The sequence below is a fragment of the Terrapene carolina genome, unplaced genomic scaffold (assembly GCF_002925995.2).
Source record: "Terrapene carolina triunguis isolate 2854851 unplaced genomic scaffold, T_m_triunguis-2.0 Scaffold511, whole genome shotgun sequence".
In the NCBI taxonomy this organism is placed as follows: Eukaryota; Metazoa; Chordata; order Testudines; family Emydidae; genus Terrapene; species Terrapene triunguis.
The window spans coordinates 1,056,170-1,082,494 of NW_020664862.1; the positions used below are offsets into that span (position 1 = coordinate 1,056,170).

General features: G+C 45.4%; 2 protein-coding genes across 2 annotated transcripts; both read right to left on the bottom strand.

The window, feature by feature from the left end:
- Positions 1 to 5,529: 5,529 nt before the first annotated feature.
- LOC112115628 (olfactory receptor 51G2-like) lies at positions 5,530 to 6,465 on the bottom strand. The gene has a single exon (XM_024212760.1). The coding sequence runs from the start codon at positions 6,463 to 6,465 to the stop codon at positions 5,530 to 5,532; it is 936 nt and encodes a 311-aa protein (XP_024068528.1).
- Positions 6,466 to 16,631: 10,166 nt separating this feature from the next.
- Positions 16,632 to 17,567, bottom strand: LOC112115632 (olfactory receptor 51G2-like). Its single transcript, XM_024212763.1, has one exon. It carries the CDS (start codon positions 17,565 to 17,567, stop codon positions 16,632 to 16,634), a length of 936 nt encoding a protein of 311 aa, XP_024068531.1.
- Positions 17,568 to 26,325: the final 8,758 nt, after the last annotated feature.

Consider the following 26,325-nt stretch of genomic DNA (forward strand, 5'->3'; position numbering starts at 1 on the left):
GCTCAGCCCCTGTTAGGATTAGGCCCAGAGCACACGGAACCTCTAAAAATGGGACTCCTTGAGAAATCGTTACTCGGGGCATCGGGGTTTTAACACTCCAAGCTCGCTTTGAATGTCAGATTTCTGTGTAGCTTAAATTACTCACCATGGAGCATGGACAGATGTAAGGGAGGGGTTCCTAAGCTACCTAGCGCTGCCTGCCCTCCAGCCCCGTCACTGAGTCACCCCGACAGCCCAGCTGAGTCCTCTGCCGCTGCACAGAACATCTGCAAATGGAAACAGCTTTCAGCTTTACCCTTCACTTCGCATTTTAAAGATAGTGAAACCTGCCAACGTACCCAATTCCTGCTAGAAGGGGAGCCGCTGACACCAGAGATCTTCACCTTAAAGGACAAGGAGTCATCGGAGAGGATGCACAGGCAGTAGGCAGTATCTGTTCAGATAGGGAGGCAACTGTCTTTATGAAGCATGTTCGCAATGTCCCTTAGGGTTCACTTGACCATCTGGGAAACTCAGCTGCTTGTCTTCATGTGCACCAGCTTTAAACCCCCGTGAGAACCAACGGCAAAGTGCAGGAGGTGAAATCATAGGGGATGTGTGCTGATGCTACCCGACTGGACTGCAGAACCAGCCCTGCTGCAGGCTCTCTTGCTGGTATTGGGGCTTATCATCACTGTTAGTCACATGGTTACCTCGAGGGCGGCCGAGTGGTAATGATGATGCCGTCACAGCTGTGATCTTGCTGAAATAAAATAAAATAGAATAATAATATTAATATAGGAGCAGATTTCTCCCCAGCAGCCCCCTTTCCTGCATTACAAACCCAAGGTTCTGACCAGAGAAGAGAGAATCCACAAGGCTCTATACATGGAAATTTCCATCAGATCATTTCAGGAGGGGAGGTCCCTTCCCTTCTCCCTGAAGAATGAAAAGGGGGGACTCAGGAATCCCCAAAGTTATGCCCCGATCTCAGTGATCCATTGGGAGCTAGGCCCCCCCCCAAAATCTCTGGGCCTCCCCAACTGCTCTAGGACCCTCACCAGCTCCCTTGTAGCTCACCAGAGATGTGCTCCCAGGGCCAGTCACAATAGCCCACAGAGATCGGTAGAGCGGTTGGTGTAGCTGAAGGGCACAAATCCTCAGCCATAGACTGGTTGGGAGGTTTTGACCTTTCCATACCCAGAGTGCAGCCATAGACTCCACCAGGGCAGCCTTCATTTATGTTATGAGGGAGACTCAGATGAAAAGTCCCAATTTCTCTTGGGGATCCAGGAAGCTGCAGCTGGCCAGTATCGTGGCAGTTAAAATTTTAGAGAAAAATGATCCATTTTCTATGAAAACACACCCCAGAGAATGGATAAAAAGGAAACATTTTAGTTTGGGTCATATTGTTTTATGGGGGGGGAGGGTAAGGGGGGGACCTCTCGGTTTTCCAGCCCAGCTCTAGGTTGAACCATGAGCCTCTGTCCCTCCTGCTACAGGATCACACCCCTAGGTGGCAGCACTAGCCCCCATTTGTCTGTCACAATGCTATTCTCAGGTAGTATGGGTTTCATGAATACAGGACCTAGATACTCAGAGAGAGTGCGATAGAGCAATACGACTTTCATGTGTGAAATTATGTTCTATTTCCATGAATACTCATGCATTTGACTTTGAAATCCACTTCCTGCAAACCCTCATCGTGCCTGAATAACAAGTGCTGAGGTTACTCTGTACAAGAGAGTGAGAGCTCAGGGAATGAATATTTTCTATACTGACCCCAGTGGTTGTTACCACTCCGGATACAGGCCACAGACTGACAGAACAGAACCTGAGGAGAACCAGTCAGCTATTAACCCCGGGACAGAGGAGCTACTAGACTTTTGTTTGCTGACAAGTGTCTGAATGAGGGGTGAGATGCTGCGATCTTTTCAGGTACTGAAGAAATCCAGATGACAGACGCTGCATTTTAAGTCCCACTGTAACCTGAGAAATCATCTCTGAAAGAAGAGGAGAGGGGAAAGACTGGGTTGACATGTGTGTACTAAAGAACAAATGTGTAAATATAATGCCAAAACTTTTCATTATAATACAAATATTACAAACCAAACATTCATGACATTCATGTATATCGAAAGCCAGCAGTAGAGTTGTTGGAATCTCTACAGGAAGGAGCAGTGGTAACTTTACTGCTTAATGGCTTTTGCTTTAGAAAGTATTTCAATAGTACTCCAAATAGTGTTTGCAATGGGTTTGTACTATTAAGTCTTTGTTCAGTGAACAGGTGTATGATACTGTCTCCTGGTAATTGACCAGAAGCTGTTTCTAACACTTACATTCAGGGTTATGAACAAAATCCCTCTGCAGTGCCTGTGCAAGACTTTCCAAAAAGTCCTGACAGAACAGAACCGCTGGTGAGTGATTCAGCAAAGAGTAGAGCTAAGGTGCAGGAAAGCGGAGTGTAATAGTGGTTCTATATCATTGTGATGGGTTGGATCACAGAAACCCCTTGGGAATTGCTACCAAAAAGGCAAAGAGAGTTTAGCTGAGCCTAGGCAGCCTTCAGAGCTGATGGCTTTGTCTAATCAGCAGTTTGGGAAGGGAAGGTTAGTGGAACATGAGTATCCCTATATCTTACCTGCTGCCAGTGTGGAGAATTGTCACAGTGAAGGAAATGTGCCTGTGTCTGTTAGGGGTAATGACTGGCCCATGAAGGGAGCTATCCCAATCTCCATGCAGTTGTCCTTGAACAGCCATGTGTGCTGGGAGAAGGGAAAGGATATCCCAAGTTGTTTGCCTGTTAAAGGGGAATGTTTCCCCAGCTCAAGGTCCTTTCAGCTGAGTGTGACCCCCTCATTTGGGACAGGTTAAGCACAGTTCTCCTCACCTTTGTTCATACAATAAAGAAAATAACATTGATAACAACATTTCACTACCCCTGCATTCAGTACGACAATGATTTGTAACCCAGCACCAGCCAAAATAGATCACTTTGAGCAACACCACTATCTGCTGGATATCTAGGCAGACTAGGTGTGTTCATGTAAATACCGTTTGCTTCTGAAGTCTCTTCCACTCCCAGCTAGCCATCAGGGGGGACGCATTCAGACCCTGCTTACAAAGGCTTATGCACCGAATAATATGCCAGGGTCGCATGCCATGGAAGAGGACTGGGCTCATTGACCCAGGTGGTCGCTTCCAGGCCTATGTCCATATGGGTCACATTTGCCCATTTTGTATCACACCGGGAGCTCATATGGAGTTGCTTGCCAACTCTGACCCTGCTCTGCGTCCTGGATGATGGATTTGCCCCTCCATAGATTCGGGAAAAAGAATGGCACAGCATTATCATCTGGAAAAGGAATTGTTCTTGGGCTCCTGTTTAGTGATCTCACAGGAGTTTAATTCCCTGGGTTCCTGGTAATCTCAGCATGCTGAAATGCCAGCTGCCCCCTCTCCAGCCACTAGCCCCAGAGAGGAAGGATGGTTCAAGGCTTAAAGTGCTGGCCTGGGATTCAAAAGAACTGGCTTCAGTTCCAGGCTCTTCCTCAGACTTCATCTGTGACCTTGGGCAACTCACTAAATCCCTCTGTGCCTCAACAATATATATTTTAATAGGGCTCAATGTAAAGGTTACATCTGGGAACAAGGGACGCAGGCCATCCTTGCCGGATGGGGGACCCAATCCTGGGAAGCAGTGACTCTGAAAAAGCCTTGCAGGTCAGTGGTGTGCTATGGCTGAAAAACCCAGTGTAATCCAGGATGTATAACCAGGGGAATCTCGAGTAGGAGCAGAGAGGATATTTTACATGGGTATTTGGCACGGGGGGAGCACTGCTGGAATATTGTGTCCTGTTCTATTGCCTACAGTTGGAGGAAGACGTCAATAAATTGGAGGGGGGTCAGAGAACAACCAAGAGAATGATGACAGGATTAGGAAACTTGCTTTAGAGTGATAGACTGAAGCAGCTCAATCTATACAGTTGAACAGAAAGGGGTGTTATTGTTAAGGGGTGACTTGACCAAAGTCTGCAAGTAGCTGCATGAGGAACAAACATTTAACAATGGGCTCTTTAGTCTAGCAAAGAAATTTATAATGTGATCCAATGGCTGGAAGATGAATCTAGACACATTCAGAAAGGAACTAAGGTGTATTTTTTTTAAGAATGAGGGTAATTAACCATGGAAACAATTTATCACGGGCTGTGGTTGATTCTCCATCACTGACAATTGTTAAATCAAGGCAGTATGTTGTTCCAATAGCTCTCCTCTAGGAGTTATTTCAGGGGAGGTCTCTGGCCCGTGCTATACAGGCAGTCAGACTAGGTGATCACAATGGTGCCTTCTGGTCTTGGAATCTGCCTAGTGGTGTTAAAAACATTGCCTTACAGCACGGGGTGTTGTACTGATAAATATGTTACAGATCGAGAAGTACTCAGACGCTACAAGAATTTCGGCCACAGCTAAGTGCCTCTCCTACCCCCCAACCCCATCCTCCCCCAATGACCTCCTTGCAGGGGTCTGCATCGGTTCAGGGATGCTGCATCCCCTGCTCCTCATTTTCCCCTTAGACCCCCACCTCCTGTTCCTCCCCTTCTCCTGGGGCCCTTCCCCCTGCTCCTCCTCTTCACCTCAAGCGCTGCCCCCAGCCTGGCCGGAGCTGGTTGTGGTAAGAACTGGTCAGGGAGCCCAGGCCACTGTTGGGAGCCCCAGACTCTCCACCTGTAATTTGTGGCGTCTTCTGGTGGGTGGGAACATGGGCTGGGGGCTGTTCTCGGGTCCCCTCGCCCTCCTGCCCAGGGAAGGTGGAACATCAGGACTCTCTGGCCAGCACTTACCGCGGCAAGGCTCCAGCTTCCAGTCTGGGCAGGGTTGGGGCTATGGGGGGGGAGGTGCCTCAGGGGGAAGAATGGCCTGAATGGCCTATCCCAGGGCTCCTGCATTAATCATGTTTCTGACATGACTCAGTCACAAGTACCTTTCTGAGGGCGTAGGAGAAGGGTGGGTGTCTGTGCTCCTTGAATAGCCTCTGTCCACAGATGGTGCATCGCTCATGGATCATGCAGTGCCCAGAGCGCTCAGGAAGGGCCAGGACTGCGACTGCAGAACAGCTTTTTTCATGGCATGTAGATTTTTAACCAGAGCCAGGAAAGTGACAGGCCAGGTCTAATGGGAAACAATATCCTCATCCCTTCTCTTTATTAACTTTATCAACAGGAATTCTGAAGTCAGAGCAGCCAAAGATACAGCTGTTTATGGGCCAAAATCCCACCAGTCCCCTGTCTCTCCAGAAACACAATAACTTTGTGCATGTCACTGCCTCCCTTGTTCTCCTTCCCCCATTGCACTGTCCTCCCTCACCAGTGGGTGGGGACATCCATCTCCCATTGTGCCAGGGCTAAGACCTCATCTGCACCTCTCTACAAAGTGGAGATAAGTAGCTCATATCATCTCAGATGTAACGATTCTGGATGGAATAGGTGGCTGCGGTGCGTGTTTTTTGTCTCCTAAGTCACCAGTGCCGTAGCCAGGTGATGAACTGCTCTGTCACTCGAAGAGCGCCCTGATTATCCTTGCACGAAGGTGTTTGCTTTTCACGCTATACACGATTGGATTCATCAGGGGCGGGACCAGCAGGTATATATATCCCAGGACAATCTGAAGCGAGTGAGAAGAGCTATTCCCGAATCTATGTATCACAGGCAAGCCGAGCATTGGTGTGTAGAAGAGCAGGACAGCACAGAGGTGGGCGACACAGGTGTTCAGGGCCCTGAGGGACTCCATGTGTGATGTGATGCTCAACACTGTTCTGAGGATCATCACATAAGAGAGGCAGATGAGCAGCGAGTCCAACCCCACTGTTAAGAGTGCAATAGACAAGCCATAGATGCTGTTGACTGTGATATCTGAACAAGCTAACTTCATGACCTCTTGGTGCACACAGAAGGAATGGGAGAGGATATTAGCTTGACAGTATCGGAACCGTTTCAGGAGAAAGGGCAGTGGGAATATTAGGGTCACTGCCCTTAGAACACACACCAGTCCCATCTTGGCTATTCTTGGGAGGGTTAAGATGGCAGCATATCTTAGGGGGTTGCAGATCGCGACAAAGCGGTCAAAGGCCATCAACAAGAGCACGGAGGATTCAATGTATGAAAGCGAGTGGATGAAAAACAGCTGAGCAAAACAGGCATCAAGGCTGATCTCCCTAGAGTTAAACAAGAATATTCCAAGTATCGTTGGTATTGTGACTATCGATAAGCCAAGGTCTGTGATGGCCAACATGGAAAGAAAAATGTACATGGGTTCATGGAGCCTTGGATCTGTTTTTATAATGAACAGAATGGCTAAATTTCCTACTATCGAAATAACATACATTAAGAAGAAGGGAATAGAGATCCAGAGGTGGACGTCTTCCTGCCCAGGTATCCCGGTGAGAAGGAACACTGCAGAGTTGGATTTGGTGTCATTGACAGCTGACATAATGTCCTGGGCAGGTCCGAGGAGTTTTCAACTTTCCTTCCTGAAAGGAAAAAGAACAGGAGACTAGATGATGTTTAACGAGACATCTTTCTGCTCTGAGTGCAAGTCTAGAGACTCCCAGGAGCTCAAGGAAGATCATCAAAAACATAGTCTTGGATGTACACCACTGGTAGGAAGATAGGCATTGCAGCCTGTAGTCCATCTAGCCCAGTAGCCAGTTTCAGATGCTGCAGAGGAAGGTGGAAGAAGCCCTTCAATAGGAAGCTATGAGATAACCTGCTTCCAGGGAAAGTTTCCTCCTGACACCCACTAGTTACACATATTTTGTGGTGTAAATCAGGAAGGTTTAGAGCCCTTCCAAGACTTTTTTAAAAACAATCCTCACTACTGTAATTGGATTTTCTGGTTACCCATATAAACACCCAGTCCCTCTTTGAATCCTGCTAAGCTCTTGGCCCCATTGATACCTTGTTGCTGGGAGTCTCGCAGCCTGCTTGAGCACTGTGTGATTTTACAATTGTTACTTTTACATAGACACCCTTTGTGCTCTGCACTTCTGAGTGTGGCCCGTTGCATCATGACATCTGTACAAACACATGGCAAGAACACTGAAAACGGCCACTGTATTTATCTGTGCTGCTTTTAAGCTATTTATAAACATGTTCCATTGCCTCATTGTATTTATTTATTTATTTTCTCCACTCTTGAGAATCCAAATTATGTCACTGTCTCTTTCCAACAAATGGGGAAATTTCTTAGGACCAAGTTCTGAATTCACTAACATTGACTTCAACTGCGTCACTCCAGATTTACAGGTGTAAATTAGATCAGACCCGAGTTCTATTCACTTTCCGTTACCAAATGCTTCCAATGATACACTCTGACCCCCAAGAATCCCTCCAAGAGAAGCTGAAGTGCTTTGCCTGGCCAAATTTGACTGAATCCACAGAATTCGGTCATCCTACAGGCTTCTCTTTATCCCCACAGGACCTGCATCCTCTCCCTATCAAGGTTCAGTGGATATTTGGCGAGTTACCAGCTAACACTGACAATTACTTCAGACGGCTGAATAGTGAAAACACTAGGTTTGCACTAATATCCAGTTGAGCGTGCAACTTATTTTAACCATGCTCATGTAACAGGTGATGTGCATGAATTTCATATAACGCTATTAAACTCCCCTTTCTTTGTAGCCCCGTGGGCCAGCTTAACATTTTCATATTCACTGCTTTGCATGAGATGCCAATTTGTATTACATTCAGCAGTGATGCAAGAAACCTACAGACCTGTATCCTGTCAGTCATTAGCCTCAGCATGTTATCAGAAGGGTTAAGGCCTATGAAATTTGAGCAGATAATCTTTGCACAGATAAACAGCCCAACTATTTGGAAAACCCCAAGTATTTTGGGAGCTGAAGATAGAGTTGAAGGGGAAGGTCTGGCCACAGGTACATATGTACATGATTTCAACCACAAAAGTGTCCTGAAAAGAAACTGACATACGTAACAGATACGTGAGATACATCTAAGACTGTCCTCCTTGCTTGTCTCACAAGTTTCTTATTTTCTTATGGGTTTAATTATTTGTGTTATTATAATAAGTTTATATTAGAGTATATTTTGGCTGTAACACAAGTGACCTCAGGCCACATCCTCTGTGTTGTTCTAACTCCAGGTGAGCATACATATATTTTGGACCTTTCACTTAGATAGATGGTAATGAGCTAAAGCATAAGACCCATATATGGCTGCGACCTTTAACACAGAGGATGCATTGAAGTCGGTTGGCATAGGGGCTTTCCTAAGTTCATACCCTTTTAAACGTAACAGGTACACCACAACTTGGAAAGAACTGAAATAACCAGTTAGGACAGAAATAACAAATGTGATCCCCAACTACAAAAGGGCCATGGTAACGAATAGACATATATGATAGCAAGTTGAGATCATTGATATACTAACCTATAGGAAGAAGACACTCCAACGTTAATAAGGTGAGGAAATACAAATAAGGCAAAGGGGGGAAATCTCCCACTGAATATGTATCAAACATAACAGCATGAGCGTAACATATTATAAAAGTGGCATCGCAGGCTAGGGGCAGTATGAGAGAGAGATGTAGTCTCATAGACTCATAGACTTTAAGGTCAGAAGGGACCATTATGATCATCTAGTCTGACCTCCTGCACAATGCAGGCCACAGAATCTCAGTCTTTGGGAGGTGCCAGAATGATGGCCACTGGCAGGGCCGACTTTAGGCACTGCGGGTCCCGATTCGAAAGAGCTGCCGCCTAAGACAGCGGCGGGACTTCGGCGGCAACTCGATTGGCTGCTGGTGCCTTCAGCGGCACATCGGCAGAGGGTCCTTAGGGACATTGCGGGGCCTTCTTAGGGGCGTGGGGCCTGATTCGGGGGAATCGGGTGAATCGCCCTAAAGCTGGCCCTGGCCACTTGTGATGATGGGGAAGGTGATCGTGATAAAGAAGTTAATGGCTAACACTTCAGGTTGTCCTACAAGAGATTGTGTGAGTATATGGATGTGCAGATGTATGTTCTTTAGTATCTCTATCTACCTTACTGAGTTGGGGTGTTCATGGTTGTGCTAAGTGTATTAATAAACAATATTTGAAAATATAAAGGAGTTCCTATAGTGTGTGTGTTGCAACTGTGGACATCGCAGTTCCCAACTATATAACAATTTAAATAATACTGGGCCTGATCTTGGGACAAGAACCCATCAACCCTCAAATTAAATACTGGGGATTCTTAAGTAATCAATATAATTAATAAACAATCTAAAGATCGGGGAACAGATTGGCACCCCAGATGGGACCCTGAGAAGCACACAGGAACAACCTCCCTGCTGGGAAAGGAAACTCTAAAGTTGAAGTTGAAATCCAACTGATCTCTCAGCCAGAATTTGATGCCGGTCAGAAACACTGCACAATTCCCCCAAGTCTTCCTCTGTTTCCTTAGCTGTTTCCTTTCTGTTTCTTTGCCTATAGTACGCTACTTGTACTTTTCTTAACTGATGAATTCTGCAATAGAGGGAGGAATATGTCCTCCAGGGGAAATAGTAGACATAGACACAAAGGAGCGCACAAGGTTTTGACCATCAGACTAACTTGGCATACCTTGTGGGTGACCACCTGTCTCCCCCCGTTAGGTCTCTTTGGCTATTGTAATTGTGTAAGGACCCCTCATTGCATTCCAAAGGCATACTCATTGGGTATTATTGACTAGTCACTGGGGTTAGAATCTTGGAAGAAGGAGATTCCTTTATACACATGTTAAGGAGGCTTTGTGAGTTGAATTGTGATAATATTATGGTACCAGAAGAACTTAAAATGGCAGTTGCAGAGTGTTCGGTGACCCACATTCCATCGTGGCCGGGTAGTTGATTAAAGTATGTTTTAATTGTCGCTAAGAGGCCACAGTAACTCAGAATTTGTACAGTTTGAGCTACCTTACTTCAGTCTCCTCAGTTCTCTTGGGCTGCACCCAAATCCGTCTACTACCTTGCTGCTCGGTAGGTCCCAACTGAGTAATAACCTCTAGATCAGCTAAGAGCACATTAGCCATCTAGGGAAGAGAGAGAGAGAGCAGAACCCACCTTCCCCTCCACTGTTTCTCAGAGCTTGTTTAAGTAATTGTTGAAACTGGTTAAGGGATAAATTATTTAAGGAGGGAAGCCTCTATGTATGTATCTCTATACACATATGTATAGTGTGAAGTGCTAATTAGGCTAGTTAGTAGAATTTATATCAGCTCATTAGGAGTAGGAGTTGAAGGAGAATGGAGTAGTTACCCGAGATTTCTGGCAACCAGTTGTGGTTGGCCAAAATGCAGCATGAAAATACATTAAAATTCATGAAGTAGGTTTTGTACAAATGCAACATAGCAAGGTTATTATAATCAGCCTAGTCGGTGCGGTTGATCATATGTTTAATGTAATGTTTAATATGTGGTATGATATAGTCAGGGGCAGTACAGAAAACTGTACTTACAAGTATCACAAAAGCTAAGGCTTCTTAGGGGTAATGAGAAGAAATGGAAACTAAGTGCTTCTGTAAGTATGAGCCACACTTCCACCAAAGCAGCATGTTAACAATCCAGGACATTAAATTGCATAGAAATGGCTAAATAAAACATTTCCAAAGAAATATAAAACCCTTTACTTACCAGAAAGTACCAAAAGCTCAGTCTTTCTCCCCCCAGTTGTGGAGACTGTAACCCATATCTTGTACTCTGTTAGGGTACGTCTACACAACCCGCCTTACAATAGTTAGCTAATGGTACAAACAACATTTGGAAAGATCATTAAGTGGTCTGACGAGACCCTCAGCAATTTTCAAGTGGTCCACGAAAAAAAAAAAGGTTGAGAACCACTGATCTAGGGTGTAAAGATGCAAGAAAACATATTTGGCCTCTAACTAAATCATTAGACCTCTTTTATAGGCAAACCAAGGTGTAAATCTGGAACGATTAATTATTTCAACCCTTAGGTTTCCTGGACCGGCTCTGAACACTGTTTAATCCATTGGTGGTATGGTTTGTTGGTATGTTGAAATTGCTTGTCTGAGAGTTCTGTGTTTTGTGTTACATGACGAAATTATGGTTTGGGGGAGGTTTTGTTGCAACAATATTTTTGCGCACAAGAATGTGCGTAATAAAAACAAAAATATTAATAGTAAAACATTTTTCTTGGTGGTACCACACTATAATTAGAATTAGGGTTTAACCCCCATAAAACGGCAGTGGAGGTTAAATCTTTGAAAAAGTTGGTTATAAATATAGCTGTGTTTGTTAATGAAATATTTAATTGTAGCTAACATATATATATATATATCCTGACAAATTCAAAATTATATATATATACCCACATATATATACACACATATATGTATATGTATAATTTTAATTTCGAATTTGTCAGGCAATATAGCCACTTGTTTGGCAGAACCCAAGTTAAATATTCAGAAGTTCATTGAGCAAACTCCATAATATTAATGCGGAATTCTACCTTTAATAGCTATATTACAGCTAGAATGTTTTATAGTATGATAAATATAAAATAATAATTTTGTTTGGTTCTTATAATCAAACTGTGAAAACACAAAATCCAGTTTTTGCTAAAGTAACATGGTGTTGGGATAATCATCAAGATTATCCCCATAACAAAGTGGGGGTGTATATGTCTACACTGGTATAAAGTCTTGTGCCATTCCAAGGTTTTTTCAGGAAGAGTTAAAGGAATTAAGTTACCAATTCAAAGCTAGTAAATGCCCATTGCCCATAACACAAAGTCCCATAATGTTGTACCAGGAAAGGGAAATGTCTTTACAGGTACTCAGCAACAATCAAAAAAATCCTCAGAGGGAAACTGGCTCACAATACCAGGTAGCTGACGGTGTTGTTCTGCCTCTGCACCTCAGCTCTGTGCTAAAACACAGACCAGTATTCTCGCTTGACTTGTCTTGCACAGGTGTTGTCTTACTTGTTCATGACCTGGAATGTAAGTGTTAGAAACAGCTTCTCCTCAGTTACCAAATGACAGTATCATACAACTGTTCACTGAACAAAGAATTAATAGCATAAAACCACTGCAGACAGTATGTGGAGTATTTCTGAAAAAACGTTCTAAAGCAAAAGCCATGAAGCAGTAAAGTTACAACTGCTCCTTCCTGTAGAGATTCCAACAACTCAGCTACTGGTTTTTGATATACAGGCATGTCATGAAACTTTGTTTTTTTAATATTTATATTACAATGAAAAGTTTTGGCATAACATTTACACGTTTGTATTTTGACACACACATATAAACGCACTCATTCCCCTCTGATCGTCTTTCAGAGATGATTTCTCAGGTTAAAGTGGGGCATAAAATATAGCATCTGTCATCTATATTTCTTCAGAACCTAAAAACATTCCAGCGTCTCAGCCCTGATTCAGTCGCTTGTCAGCAAATAAAAGTCTAGTAACTCCCCTGTCCCTGGGTTAATAGCTGACTGGTTCTCCTCAGGTTCTGTTCTGTCAGTCTGAACTTTTATTTGGAGTGGTAATGGGCATTAGGATCAGTATATAAACTATACATTCCTTGAGCTCTCACTCTGTCATACAGGGGTAGGCAACCTATGGCACATGTGCCAAAGACGGCACGCGAGCTGATTTTCAGTGGCACTCACACTACCCAGGTCCTGGCCACCAGTCTCGGGGCTCTGAATTTTAATTTAATTTTAAGTGAAACTTCTTAACCATTTTAAAAACCTTATTTACTTTACACACAACAATAGTTTAGTTATATATTATAGACTTATAGAAAGAGACCGTCTAAAAATGTTAAAATGTATTACTGGCATGTGAAACCTTAAATTAGAGTGAATAAATGAAGACTCGGCACACTACTTCTGAAAGGTTGCCGACCCCTGCTCTAGTACATAGTAACCCCAGCACCTGTTATTCAGGCACGAGGAGGGTTTGCAGGAAGTGGATTTCAAAGTCAAATGCATGAGTATTCATGGAAATGGAACTTCATTTCCCACATGAAAGTCAGTCAGTCAGTCTCTCTCCCCCTCCCCCTCTTCCCTGTATTAATAAAATACGTAGCACCCAGGAGTGGCATTGTGACTGACATGGAGCTGAGCTGCCATAATGAATGTGTGTGTTAACCCCAGTTCCTGGGATGTTTGCTTTATAGTTATACTGGGTTAACTATTGGGATGTTTATGTTTTGGCTACATTAGGTGAAACCAGTTTGGCTCTTCCTATTTTAACAGCAGGCTGCTGGAAAACAAGCAGGAAGGGAAGCAACGGCTCAAGAAAAGCCATCGCTCAGTATGCACTTAAGGGAGGTTGAGGGACCACACCAGAGCTACGAGCTGGGAAGAGCCTATTTCCGGGCTCCAGACACGTTATACAGCTTGTTTTGCCAGCACTGGGAGTCTATCCAGAGGTGGGGCAGCTGTTGCTGAGGCGCACTTCAATCTGACATGCACAGACACCGCTGGGGAAGTCTCAAGGATCTCGGCCTGTCTGGGTCCCTGTCAGAGTGGGAGGGCTTGGGATCATATATGTGTACAGATTGTTGTTTGAAAACCCTCTTATTCTCCCATGTTATGCTTTTTCCTGCTGTTTGATTAAACATTCTTTTGGTTCAAGAAGGCTGATCACTCGTCTCCCAACTAGTCACATGCTCCCAAAGGGAAGAACCACAGCTGCCGAACCCACTGGCACCTGCAGGGCAATAACAGTTGACTCACAATGTGCTGTAGCCCAGGGCTCAGTCTGAGGGTGGGAGCATCACAGGATTCCATCCCATAAGAGGGAAGGGTACGAAGCCTGGCATGTGGCACTCAGAAAGCAGAGAGGGGGCAGAGATGCCAGTAGCCCTGGAACTCTCAGGGGTATCTACAGGGCAGAAACGTTGGAGCCAGCAGCCAGTTAGGAAACAGAAATATGCCTTATCGGACCTGTTACCACAGAGCAACTCAGCTCTGAATTCCTGAGTTAACAATCAAGACAGAGAACCAAACCTTTGAAAATGCATTTGCTGATTAAATTTCCAGGAGCAAATAAACATGAGGGGATTTGGGAACGAGTCTCTGATATTCCGTGGGGTCTCCTCTCGCTCAGCCCCTGGCAAGATCAGCCCAGAGCACACGGCAGCTCTAGAAATGGGACCCCTTGAGAAATCCTGACTCAGTTAATAGGGGTTTTAACACTCCGAGCTCGCTTTGAATGTCAGCTTTCTGTGTAGCTTGAATATCCCAATGTGGAGCACAGGTAGATGTAGGGGAGGGGTTCCCAAGCCACCCAGTGCTCCCTGCCCTACAGCACCATCACTGAGTCACCCCGACAGCCCACCTCAGTCCCCTCTTGCACTACAGAACATCTGCAAATGGAAATAGCTCGCAGTCTTTACCCTTCACTTCACATTTTAAAGATAGTGAAACCTGCCAACATACCCAATTCCTGCTAGAAGAGGAACCGCTGACACCAGAGGCCTTCACACTGAAGGACAAGGAGTCATCCAAGAGGTTACATGGGCAGCAGGCAGTATCTGCTAAGATAGGAACGCAACTGTCTATATGAAGCATGCCTGCACATTTCCGTGGGGGCCACTTGGCCATCAGGGAACCTCTGCAGATTTGCTTTCTGTGTTCCAGCTTTAACCCCCATCAGAGCCAAAGGCAAATTGCAGGAGGCCGAATCACAAGGGATGTGTGGTGATGCTCCTCAGCTGGACGGCAGTGCCAGCCCTGCATCAGTCTCTATTCCTGGAATCTGGGCTTGTCATCGCTGTCTGTATGGTTCTGATTAATCACATGGCTACCTCGGGGGTGGCTGTATGGTAGTGATGATGCTTTCAGAGCTCTGATCTTGCTGAAATAATAATAATAATATTTAATAATAATATAGGACCAGATTTCTCCCCGGCAGCCCCCTTTCCTACATTACAAACCCAGGGTACAGCCAGAGAAGGGAGAGTCCACAAGGCTTCATATAAGGAAATTTTCCTCGGATCACTCCGGGGGCGGCGGGGGGGGAGGAGGTCCTTGCAATGACTTACTCTCAGCCTGGGATATTTAAGAGTCCCCTTTGTGGGGTCACATTAATTCGGTCTCCTCCAAAACACAGGCTCTCCTACCCTAGAGCCCCATCCTCCTCCTTTACTCAGGAGCCCCCCCCCCCCCCCAAACACACACACACCCTGCTTTCTGGGGTCAGCATTGGTTCAGGCTTGCCACACCCACTACCCCATCCCTTCCCCTGAGGCCCCACCCCCTACCCCATCTCTTGCCAGAAGGCTCTGCCCCTTTTTCCTCCCCTTTCCCTGAGGCTCCAGCCCCAAGCCACATCAGAGCTAGATTGTGGTAAGAGCTGCTCAGGGAGCCCAGGACACTGTGGGGAGCTCCAGACACTCCACTTTTCCTGGATTTTAAGTTCTGAGGGGCAGGAACACAAGCTGAGGCATTCCCTTTGGTCCCCTCGTGAACTGCCCAGGACAGGTGGAGGGTTTGGAGCTCCTCAGAGTGGCTCTGGATCCCTGGGCAACTCTCACCATGGCCCAGCTCTGGCTTCTGGTCTGGATAGGGTGCGAAGCCTTCACCAGTGAGGAGGACCAGGGGGTGGGGTCTTGCGGGAAGAGATGGGGCAGGGGGAGGGGTCCTTGTGGGAAGAGGAAGAACAGGGGGTGGAGCCTTAAGGGGGAAGTAGAGAGACAGTGGGGATGGAGCTCCTGCATGTGTCCTGCTTTTGCCTTTTGAAAAGATGGTCACTCTACGCAGAATGGGCTGGGCTGGGATTGGAGCTAGAGGTGCCTCTGTGGGGGAGTTGAGGACCGTTTCTAATCATTTTCATTGCAGCACAAATGGATGGCGGGAAAAGGGAATGTGGGCCTGAGTCTCTTTCCAGGACTCCTGTGTGTCAGACCCTCACTCACACACACAGCTCTGCTCTGCCTCAGTGAGGAGGGGACTCAGCACGTGTGTGGTGTGCAGAGCCATCAATGGGGCCGGGGGAGGGGGTGCAAGGCGCCTGAATAGCTTCTCCTGGGTCGCTTCCATTAATCATGTATCTGACACGACTCAATCACAAGCACCTGGGTGAGGAGGTAGGGGAAAGATGGGTGACCATTCCCTTTCAATAGCCCCTGTCCACAGCTGCTGCAGTGCTCATGGATCACGCCGCACCGAAAGGGCTCGTGAAGCGCCAGGACTGTGACTACAGAATAGCTCTGTAGCTTTTTTCATGGCCCCTGGATATTTAACCAAAGACACGGGACATTGACAGGCCAGGTGTAATGGGAAACAACACCCACATCCCTTCGCTTTATTGAATGTATCGGCAGGAATCTGAGGTGGGAGCAGCCACCGATTCGGATGCTTATGGGCCAACATGCAACCAGCCCCCTGGCTCTCCACGAACACAGTCACTTTGTAAATTCTGCTGCTGCTTTGGCCTCTTTCTCCCAGTGCACTGTCCTCCCTCACCAGGCCCTGTCCCGTTGCTCCAGGCCTTAGACCCTGTCTGAACTTCTCTCTACAGAGTTCAGAGTAGTAGTTCATGTCTTCCTGGATGTAAGGATGGAATAGGTGGCCCTCACCATGGCCCATGTTTTTCATCTCTCATGTGACCAGGGCTGGAGCCAGCTGATGAACTGACCTTTCACTTTTTGAATGCCCTGATTATCCTTGCACGAAGGTGTTTGCTTTTCAAGCTGTATACAATTGGGTTCATCATGGGCGGGACCAGCAGGTAGACGTAGCCCATGAGACTCTGAAGCAAGGGAGAAGAGCTATTCCCGAATCTCTGTACTATAGACAAGCCAATCCCTGGTGTGTAGAAGAGGAGGACAGCACAGAGGTGGGAGACGCAGGTGCTCAGTGCCCTGACGCACTCCGCATGGGAAGCAATTCTCAGCACTGTTTTGAGAATCATAATATAAGATAGGAGGATGAGCAGAGAGTCCAACATCGCTGTGGAGACTGTGACAAAAAAGCCATAGATGCTGCTGACTCTGATATCCGAACAAGCCATTTTCATGACCTCTTGGTTCAAGCAGTAGGAACGGGAGAGGACATTGGCTTGACAATATTGGGAACGTTTCAGGAGAAAGGGCAATGGGAACACTACGGCAACCCCTCTTAGCACACATGCCAGTCCCATCTTGGCTATTCTCAGCAGGGTTAAGATGGAAGTATATCTCAGTGGGTTAGAGATCGCGATGAAGCGGTCTAAGGCCATCAACAAGAGCACGGAGGATTCAATGTATGAAAGCGAGTGGATAAAGAACAACTGGGCAAAACAGGCATCGAGGCTGATCTCCCTAGCGTTAAACAAGAATATGCCCAGTGTTGTTGGCATGGTGGATATAGATAAGCCAAGATCTGTGACGGCCAACATGGAAAGGAAAATGTACATGGGCTCATGGAGACTCGGATCTGTTTTTATAATGAACAGAATGACTGAATTTCCCAATACAGAAATAACATACATTAAAAAGAATGGGATTGAGATCCAGAGATGGACGTCTTCCTGCCCAGGTATCCCGGTGAGGAGGAATACTGCAAAGCTGAATTTGGTGTCATTGACATCTGACATAATCTACTGGGAGGTCCAAGTAGTTTTGAACCTTTCCTCCTGAAAGGAAAAAGAACAGGAGACCTGATGATATTTAACAAGACATGTTTCTGCTCTCAGTGCAACTCGAGAGAGAGTCCCAGGAGCTCAAGGAAGATGAGCAAAAACTTAATCTTGGATTTACACTGCATATAAGAAGATAGGCATTCCCAGAGTGGATCAGACCTGCAGTCCATCTAGCCCAGTATCCACTGTCCAGTTCCAGATGCTTCAGAGGAAGCTAGATGAAGCCCTGCAATAGAAAGCTATGAGATAACCTGCTCCCAGGGAATGTTTTCCCCTGACACCCACTATTTACACATATTTTGTTCTGTTAATAAGGAAGGTTTATAGTCTTTCCAAAACTTTTAAAAACAATCATCACTAATGTAATTGGATTTTCCGGTTACCCACATAAACATACGGTTCCTCTTTGAATCCTACTAAACTCTTGGCTCCGTTGATAACTTGTGGCTGGGAGTTCCACAGTCTCCTTTAGCCCTGTGTGATTTTATAATTGTGATCTTCCTGCAGACACCTTTTCTGGCCCTCCACTTCTGAGTGTAGCCCATTCTATCATGCAATGAGAAGAGCAGGGTGAAATCTGTCATTGTACTTATCTGCCCTTCATTGAAGCTATTTATAAAAATGGTTAATTCTTTATTTTCTCCACTCCTGAGAGTCCAAATTATGTCTCTGCCTCTTTACAGCACATGGGATAAATTCTCAGGGCCAAGTTCTGCTTTTAATAACAATGAGTTCAACTGTGTCACTCCAGATTTACATGTGTAAATTCAATCAGAACCAGGCTCTATTAACTTTCCCTTACCAAATGCTCCTGGTGATACACTCTGACCCCCAAGAATCCCTCCAAAAGAAGCTGAAGTGCTTTGCTTGGCCAGTGTTGACTGAATACAGAGAGTTCAATCATTAAAGACAGGATACGGGGCTAGATCATTGGAAGACAGGATACTAGGCTAGATGGACTTTTGGCCTGACCCAGTATGGCCGATCTTATGTTCTTATGTTCTAAATGTAAGTGTTAGAAAGAGCTTCTGGTCAGTTTCTCGGAGACAGTATTATATTACTGTTCACTAAACAAAGAATTAATTGCCCAAACCCATTGCAGAGAGTATGTGGAATAGTATCAGGGGGTAGCCGTGTTAGTCTGTATCCAAAAAAACAGTGAGGAGTCCGGTGGCACCTTAAAGACTAAGAGATTTATTTGGGCAGAAGCTTTCGTGGGTAAAAAAATGACTTCTTCAGATGCATCCTCGTTTGAGTATGTGTAATACTTCTCAAATATTTTCTAAAGCAAAAGTCATAACATTTACACATCTGTACTTTAGCACACACATGTCAACCCATTCTTTCCCCTCTGATCTTCTTTCAGAGATGATTTTTCAGGTTAGGGTGGGACTTAAAATGCAGCATCTGTCATCTGGATTTCTTTAGAATCTGAAAAGATCCCAGCATCTCAGCCCTCAATCAATGACTTGTCAGAAAACAAAAGTCTAGTAGCTCCTCTGTCACTGGGTTAATAACTGACTGGTTCTCCTCAGGTTCTGTTCTGTCAGTCTGTAGCCTGTATCCGGAGTGTTAACAGGCATTGGGATCAGGATATGAAATATTCTTTCCATGGGCTCTCACTCTCTAATACAGTGGTTTTGAACCTCTTTTCATTTGGAGGGCCCTAATGAATTTTGAATGGAGGTAGACATAGTCTGAAGATCCCCGTTGGCCCACAGACCACAGGTTGAAAACCACTACTAGTAGTAGTAGTACATAGTACACTAGTACATAGTAACCACAACACCTGTTATTCAGTCGCAAATAGGGATTGCAGGAAGTACATTTCAAAGTCAGGCGCATGTGGAACTTCATTACCCACATGAAAATAACAAGGAGTCCTTGTGGCACTTTAGAGACTAACACATTTATTTAACTAATGACTCCTAGTTGTCTTTGCTAATACAGACTAACACGGCTACCACTCCGAAACCTGTCACATGAAAATAGTCTATTGCTCTCTGACTGTCTCTGTCCTGTATTCATAAAATCCGTACAACCCAGGAACGGCATTGGGACAGACTTGGAGCTGAGCTGCCATAACGAATGTGCATGTGAAACCCAGTTCTTGGAATGTTTGCTGGATAGCTACATTGGGTTAACTACTGGAATGTTTATTTGCTGGCTATATTGGGTTAAAACAGTACGGCTCATCTTAGTTTAATAGCAGGCTGCTGGTAGAGAAGGAAGCAGGAAGAGAAGGAACAACTCAAGAAAAGCCATCTCTCAGTAAGTATTTCAGGGAGGTTGAGAGACAACACTGGAGCTACAAGCTGGGAAGAGCCTATTTCCAGGCTCGGGCCCCGTTACACAGCTTGTTTTGCCAGCACTGGGAGTCTGTGCAGAGGTGGGGCAGCTGTTGCTAAGAAGCTCTTCAGACATCGCTGGGGAAGTCTCAAGGCCTTTGGCCTGCTTGGGTCCCCATCAGAGTGCGAGGGCTTGGGGTCAAAGATGTGCACAGACTGTTGCTTTAATACTAGGGCTGTTGATTCATCGCAGTTAACTCATAAGAATTAATCGTGATAATCACAGTTTTACTCACATTCTTGTATGTGCAGGCATGCTTCATATAGACAGTTGCGTTCCTATCTTGAGGTTGTTTCTGGATTCACCAGGAGTTGGTGGGAGAAAGGAGGGGGGATGGTTAATTTCTCCTTGTTCTAAGATCCAAGGGGTTTGGATCTGTATTCACCAGGGAATTGGTGAAGAGTCTCCCAAGGCTACCCAGGGAAGGGAATTAGCACTTTGGGAGTGGTGGCAGCGGACCATATCTAAGCTGGTAGTTAAGTTTAGAAGTTTGATGCAGGCCCCCACATTTGTACCCTAAAGTTCAGAGTGGGGAAGCAGCCGTGACAGTACCAATGTGAGATTTCTAAAGATAGCTACAGCACTCGACCCCAGGTTTAAGAATCTGAAGTGCCTTCCAAACTGTGAGAGAGATGAGGTGTGGAGCATGCTTTCAGAAATCTTAAAAGAGCAACACTCCACTGCAGAAACTACAGAACCAAAAACCACCAAAAAAGAAAATCAACTTTCTGCTGGTGGCGTCTGACTCAGATGATGAAAATGAACGTGCATCAGTCCACGCTGCTCTGGATCGTTATTAAGCAGAACCCGTCATCAACATGGATACATGTCCCCTGAAATGGTGGTCGAAGCATCAAGGGACATAAGAATCTTTAGCGCATATGGCACGAAAATATCTTGCGATGCCGGCTACAAAAGTGCCATGTGAACACCTGATCTCACTTTCAGGAGACACTGTAAACACGAAGCAGGCAGCATTATCTCCTGCAAAACTAAACAAACTTGTTTGAGCTATTGGCTGAACAACAAGTAGGGCTGAGTGGACTTGTAAAACTCTAAAGTTTTACACTGTTTTATTTTTGAGTGCAGTTCTTTTTTCTACTTAATTCTATATTAGGTGAATTGTAACTACTCTTTCTTTTGTTTCTTTTTTACACTGAACATATCCACAAGCAAAAATAAATAAATATAAAGTGAGCATTGTAAACTTTGTATTCTGTGTTGTTATTGAAATCACTATATTTGAAATAGTAGAAAATATCCAAATATATTTAAAGGAATGGTATTATATAATTGTTTAGCAGTGTAATTAATTGCAATTAATGTTTTTAATCATGCAATTAATCAGGATAATGTTTTAATGCTTGATAGCCCTATTTAAACCCTGCTTATTCTCCTATGTTACACTTTGTTCCTATTCTTCAGATTAAACAATATTTTGGTTCAAGAAGGCTGGCTGGTCACTCGTCTCACAACTACTCACAGGCTCCCAAAGGGAAGAACCACAGGAGCCGAACCCACTCAGACTTGCTCAGCAAGCACAGTCGTCAAGCAGTGTGCAGTAGCCCAGGGCCCCGTGTGAGTGTGGGAACATCACGGGATTGCACCCCATGACAGGGAAGGCTACAAGGTGGTCATCTGGCACTCAGCGACCAGAGAGGGGGCAGGGATGCTGGTTGCCCTGTTACTCTGAGGGGTCACTACAGGGCAGAGATTCTAGAGCCCTCAGCCAGTCAGGAAACAGAAATATGTCTTATTGGACCTGATACCACAGAGCAACACAGCTCTGAATTCCTGCCTTCACAATCGAGCCAGAGAATGAAACCTTTTCAAATGAAAATAAATGTGCTGATTAAATTTCTAGGAAGAAATAAACCTGAGGCAATTTGGGAACGAGTCACTGATAATGTGTGGGGTTTTCCAGTAGCTCAGCCCCTGGCAGGATCGGGACCAGAGCACACGGCACCTCTAGAAATGGGACCCCTTGAGAAATCCTGACACGGGGCTTCGGGGTTTTAACACTCCGAGCTCGCTTTGAATGTCAGATTTCTGTGTAGATTGAGTAGCCCACCGTGGAGCATGGGCAGATGTCAGGGAGGGATTTACAAGCTACCTAGTGCTGCCTGCCCTCCAACCCCTGTCACTGAATCACTTCGACAGCCCAACTGAGTCCTCTGCCACAGCACAGAACATCTGCAAATGGAAACAGCTCGCAGCCTTTACCTTCACTTTGCATTTTGAAGATAGTGAAACCTGCCAACATACCTAATTCCTGCTACAAGGGGAGATGCTGACACTAGAGATCTTCACGCTAAAGGACAAGGAGTCATCAGAGATGTTGCACAGGCAGCAGGCAGAATCTGTTCAGATAGGGAGGCAACTGTCTTTATGAAGTATGTTTGCACATTCCCTTGGGAGCCACTTGGCCATCAGGGAACCTCAGCTGATTGGTTTCATGTGCACCAACTTTAACCACCATCACAACCAATGGCAAATAGCAGGAGGCCAAATCACAGGGGATGGGTGGTGATCCAACCCACCTGGACTGCAGCACCAGCCTTGCTGCAGGCTCTATTCCTGGAATCTGGACTTGTCATCACTGTCCGTATGGTTCTGATTAGCTACCTCGGGGAGGACCAAATGGTAATGATGATGCTGTCACACTTTGATCTTGCTGAAATAAAATAAAATAGAATCCTAATAATAATTTAAGAATAGATTTCACCCTGGCAACCCCCATTCCTGCATTACAAACCCAGGGGGCCGGCCAGGGAAGGGAGAGTCCACAAAGCTCCCTACATGGACATTTCCTTCAGATTGTTCCAGGAGGGGAGGTCCCTTCCCTTCTCCCTGAGGAATGGAAAGGGGGACCCAGGATCTCCAAAGTTATGCACAGATGTCAATGATCCACTGGGAGCTAGGCCCTCCCACCCACAATGTTTGGGCCTCCATAACTGCTCTAGGACCCTCTCCAGCTCCCTGCTAGCTCCCAGGACCTGTCACAATAGCCCACAGAGATGGGAGGGCTGGTTAGAGTAGCTGATGGGCACACAACCTCAGCCATAGACTGGTCACGAGGTTTCAACCTTTTCACACCCTGAGTACAGTCATAGACTCCGTCTGTGCAACCTTTTATTACGTTATGAGGAAGATGCAGGTGGAAAGCCTCCAATTTCTTTTGGGGCTTCAGGGAGCTGCAGCTGGGCAGCATCATGGCAGCTGAACTTTCAGAGAAAAATGATCCATTTTGTATGAAAATTCACCTCCAGGAACGGGTGAAAAGGAAACATTTTAGTTTGGGACAAAATTTTTCATTTGGGAAGAATCTGTCTGTCTTCCAACCCATCTCTAACTCAAACCATGAGCCTCTGTCCCTCCCTCGTGCTACAGGACCACACCACTAGGTGGCAGGACTAGCCCCCACATCAACCTCCCACACTGAGCAGGCCCTGGACGTCTGCCAAGGTGGCTATGGCAGCTCTATAGCAGAGGGAGCCCCTGGAAAAGGCCAGTCTGCAATAGCCCATAGTGCAGTGGAACAATTTAAGAACACAAGAACGGGCATATTCAGTCAGACCAATGGTCCATCTAGCTCAGTGTCTTGTCTTCTGACCGTGGCCTGTGCAGATACTTCTGAGGAAATAAAAAAAAAAGGGCAATGATCGATTGATCCATCCGGTGTCGCCTGCTCCCAGCTTCTGGCAGTCAGAGGTTTAGAGACACGCAGAACATGGGGTAGTGTCCCTGACCATCTTGGCTAATAGCCACTGCTGGACCTCTCCTCCATGAACTTACCTAAGTCTTTTTTAGACCCAGTTATAATTTCGGCCTTCACAACATCCCCTGGCAATGAGGTCCACTGACTGACTGTGCGTTGTGTGAGGAAATACTTCCTTTTGTTTGATTTAAACCTGCTGCTCATTAACTTCCTGGGTGATCCCTGTTTGTTGTGTTATGTGAACGGGTAATAACACTTCCTGATTCACTTTCTCCACACCACACATGATTTTATAGATCTCTATCATATCCACGCCATCTCTTTAATCTCTCCTCTTATGAAAACAGTTCCATACTCCTAATCATTTTTGTTCCCCTTCTTTGTTCTTTTCACAATTCTAATATATCTTATTTGAGATGGGGTGACCAGAACTCCACAACATTATCAAGGTATGGGAGTACCATGGATTTATATAGAGGCATTATGATATTTTCTTTCTTATTACGTATCACTTTTATAATGGTTTGCAACATGGGCGGTGGGTGGATCCTCCATTCAGTGAGGCTTGCCCCACCAGCCCTACGGCTTCTGCCCAAGGCACACGCACACACTCCACATCCGGAGCATTAAGCCCCCCTCCCGTAGAAGCTCAGAACCTCCCCTTCCCCCTTCACTGGAGCCCTGAGTCCCACCTATCTCCCCATGTTTGGAGGAGCGCCGGGCCAGCCGGACCCCCCCCAGCCATGCTGCGCCTCCTCTCCTGGGACTCCAAGATGTCCCGTGGGAAAAGCTTCTCTCTTCCAGAAGAACCTGAGCTTTTTATATGTGTCATGCAGGTTCCAGGACAGCTGAGCAGGCGGTTGTGACACTACACATCATATTCATTGTAGTGATATCAAGCTTGGAGGGGTTGTAAGTGCTTTGGAGTTTAGAATTAAAATTCAAAATGATCTGGACAAACTGGAGAAATGGTCTGAAGTAAATAGGATGAAATTGAATAAGGACAAATGCAAAGTACTCCACTTAGGAAGGAACAATCAGTTGCACACAAACAAAATGGGAAACGACTGCCTAGGAAGGAGTACTGCAGAAAGGGATCTGGGGGTCATAGTGGATCACAAGCTAAATATGAGTCAACAGTGTAACGCTGTTGCAAAATCAAACATCATTCTGGGATGTATTAGCAGGAGTGTTGTAAGCAACACACAAGAAGTAATTTTTCCATTCTACTCCATGCTGATTAGGCCTCACCTGGAGTATTGTGTCCAGTTCTGGGTGCCACATTTCAGGAAAGATGTGGACAAATTGGAGAAAGTCCAAAGAAGTCCAAAGAAGAGCAACAAAAATGATTAAAGGTCTAGAATACATTACCTATGAGGGAAGATTGAAAAAATTGGGTTTGTTTAGTCTGGAGAATAGAAGACTGAGAGGGGACATGATAACAGTTTTCAAGTATATAAAAGGTTGTTACAAGGAGGAGGGAGAAAAATTGTTCTTCTTAACCTCTGAGAATAGGACAAGAAGCAATGGGCTTAAATTGCAGCAAAGGCAGTTTAGATTGGACATTCTAACTGTCAGAGTGGTTAAGCACTGGAATAAATTGCCTAGGGAGGTTGTGGAATCTCCATCCTTGGGGATTTTTAAGAGCCGGTTGGACAAACACCTGTCAGGGATGGTCTAGATAATACTTAGTCCTGCCTTGAGTGCAGGGGACTGGACTAGACGACCTCTCAAGGTCCCTTCCAGTTCTATGATTCTCTGATTTCCCTTTCAAAAGCTGTGTTCATTCTTCCCCAATGAAATGTGTTCATCTGTGTGTCTGATAATTCTGTTCTTTACTATAGTTTCAATGAATTTGCCTGGTACTGAAGTTAGGATTATTGGCCTGTAATTGCCGGGTTCACCTCTGGAACCTTTTTTAAAAATCAGCATCACATTAGTTATTTGCTAGTCATCTGCTATGGAGGCTGATTTAAGTGCTAGGTTACATTCCACTTGGTGGACTAATGCCCTTGCATCCTGCTGAGTCATAGCAACCATTACTCATAGGCCAGATGAAATGTTCACAGGACAGCTAAGCTCTTCCATGGTCAATTATCTTTGTTGATGAGCCATGACCACTGTTTCTTCGTTTTTGTACCTGAAAGGCTAGTTGTGGGTGTTACCCAGAATATGCACATTTGAATTACAGATACATAGTCAATATTCGTAACGTCAGGTAGAAAAATGAAACATGCACACAAATAGGAAAAAACATATTCAGCAAATCATAATTTTTCCAATGACGCTTCGCAAGACATATCTTGTCCTAGTTGCGTCATAATCATTTCATAATCATACCACAATGACGAATATGGGGTGCAGCATCACAATCTCCTCTACTGACACCTCAATCTGGGGAGTTCCTCAGATTTGTCTCCTAAAAAGAATGGCTCAGGTGTGGGAATCTCCCTCACATCCTCCGGAGTGAAGACCAATGCAAAGAATTCATTTAGCCTTTCTGCAACAGCCTCATCTTCCTTGAGTGCTGCTTTAGCACCTGGATCGTCCAGTTGCCCCACTCATTGATTCACAGGCTTACTGCTTCTGATATACTTTGAAAAAAGGGAGCTATTAATTTTTCTGACTTTTGCTAGTTGCCCTTCA

Excerpts from the sequence above, each read along its gene's own strand:
- LOC112115628 (XM_024212760.1), bottom strand. The coding sequence starts at position 6,465 with ATGTCAGCTGTCAATGACACCAAATCCAACTCTGCAGTGTTCCTTCTC.
- LOC112115632 (XM_024212763.1), bottom strand. The coding sequence starts at position 17,567 with ATGTCAGATGTCAATGACACCAAATTCAGCTTTGCAGTATTCCTCCTC.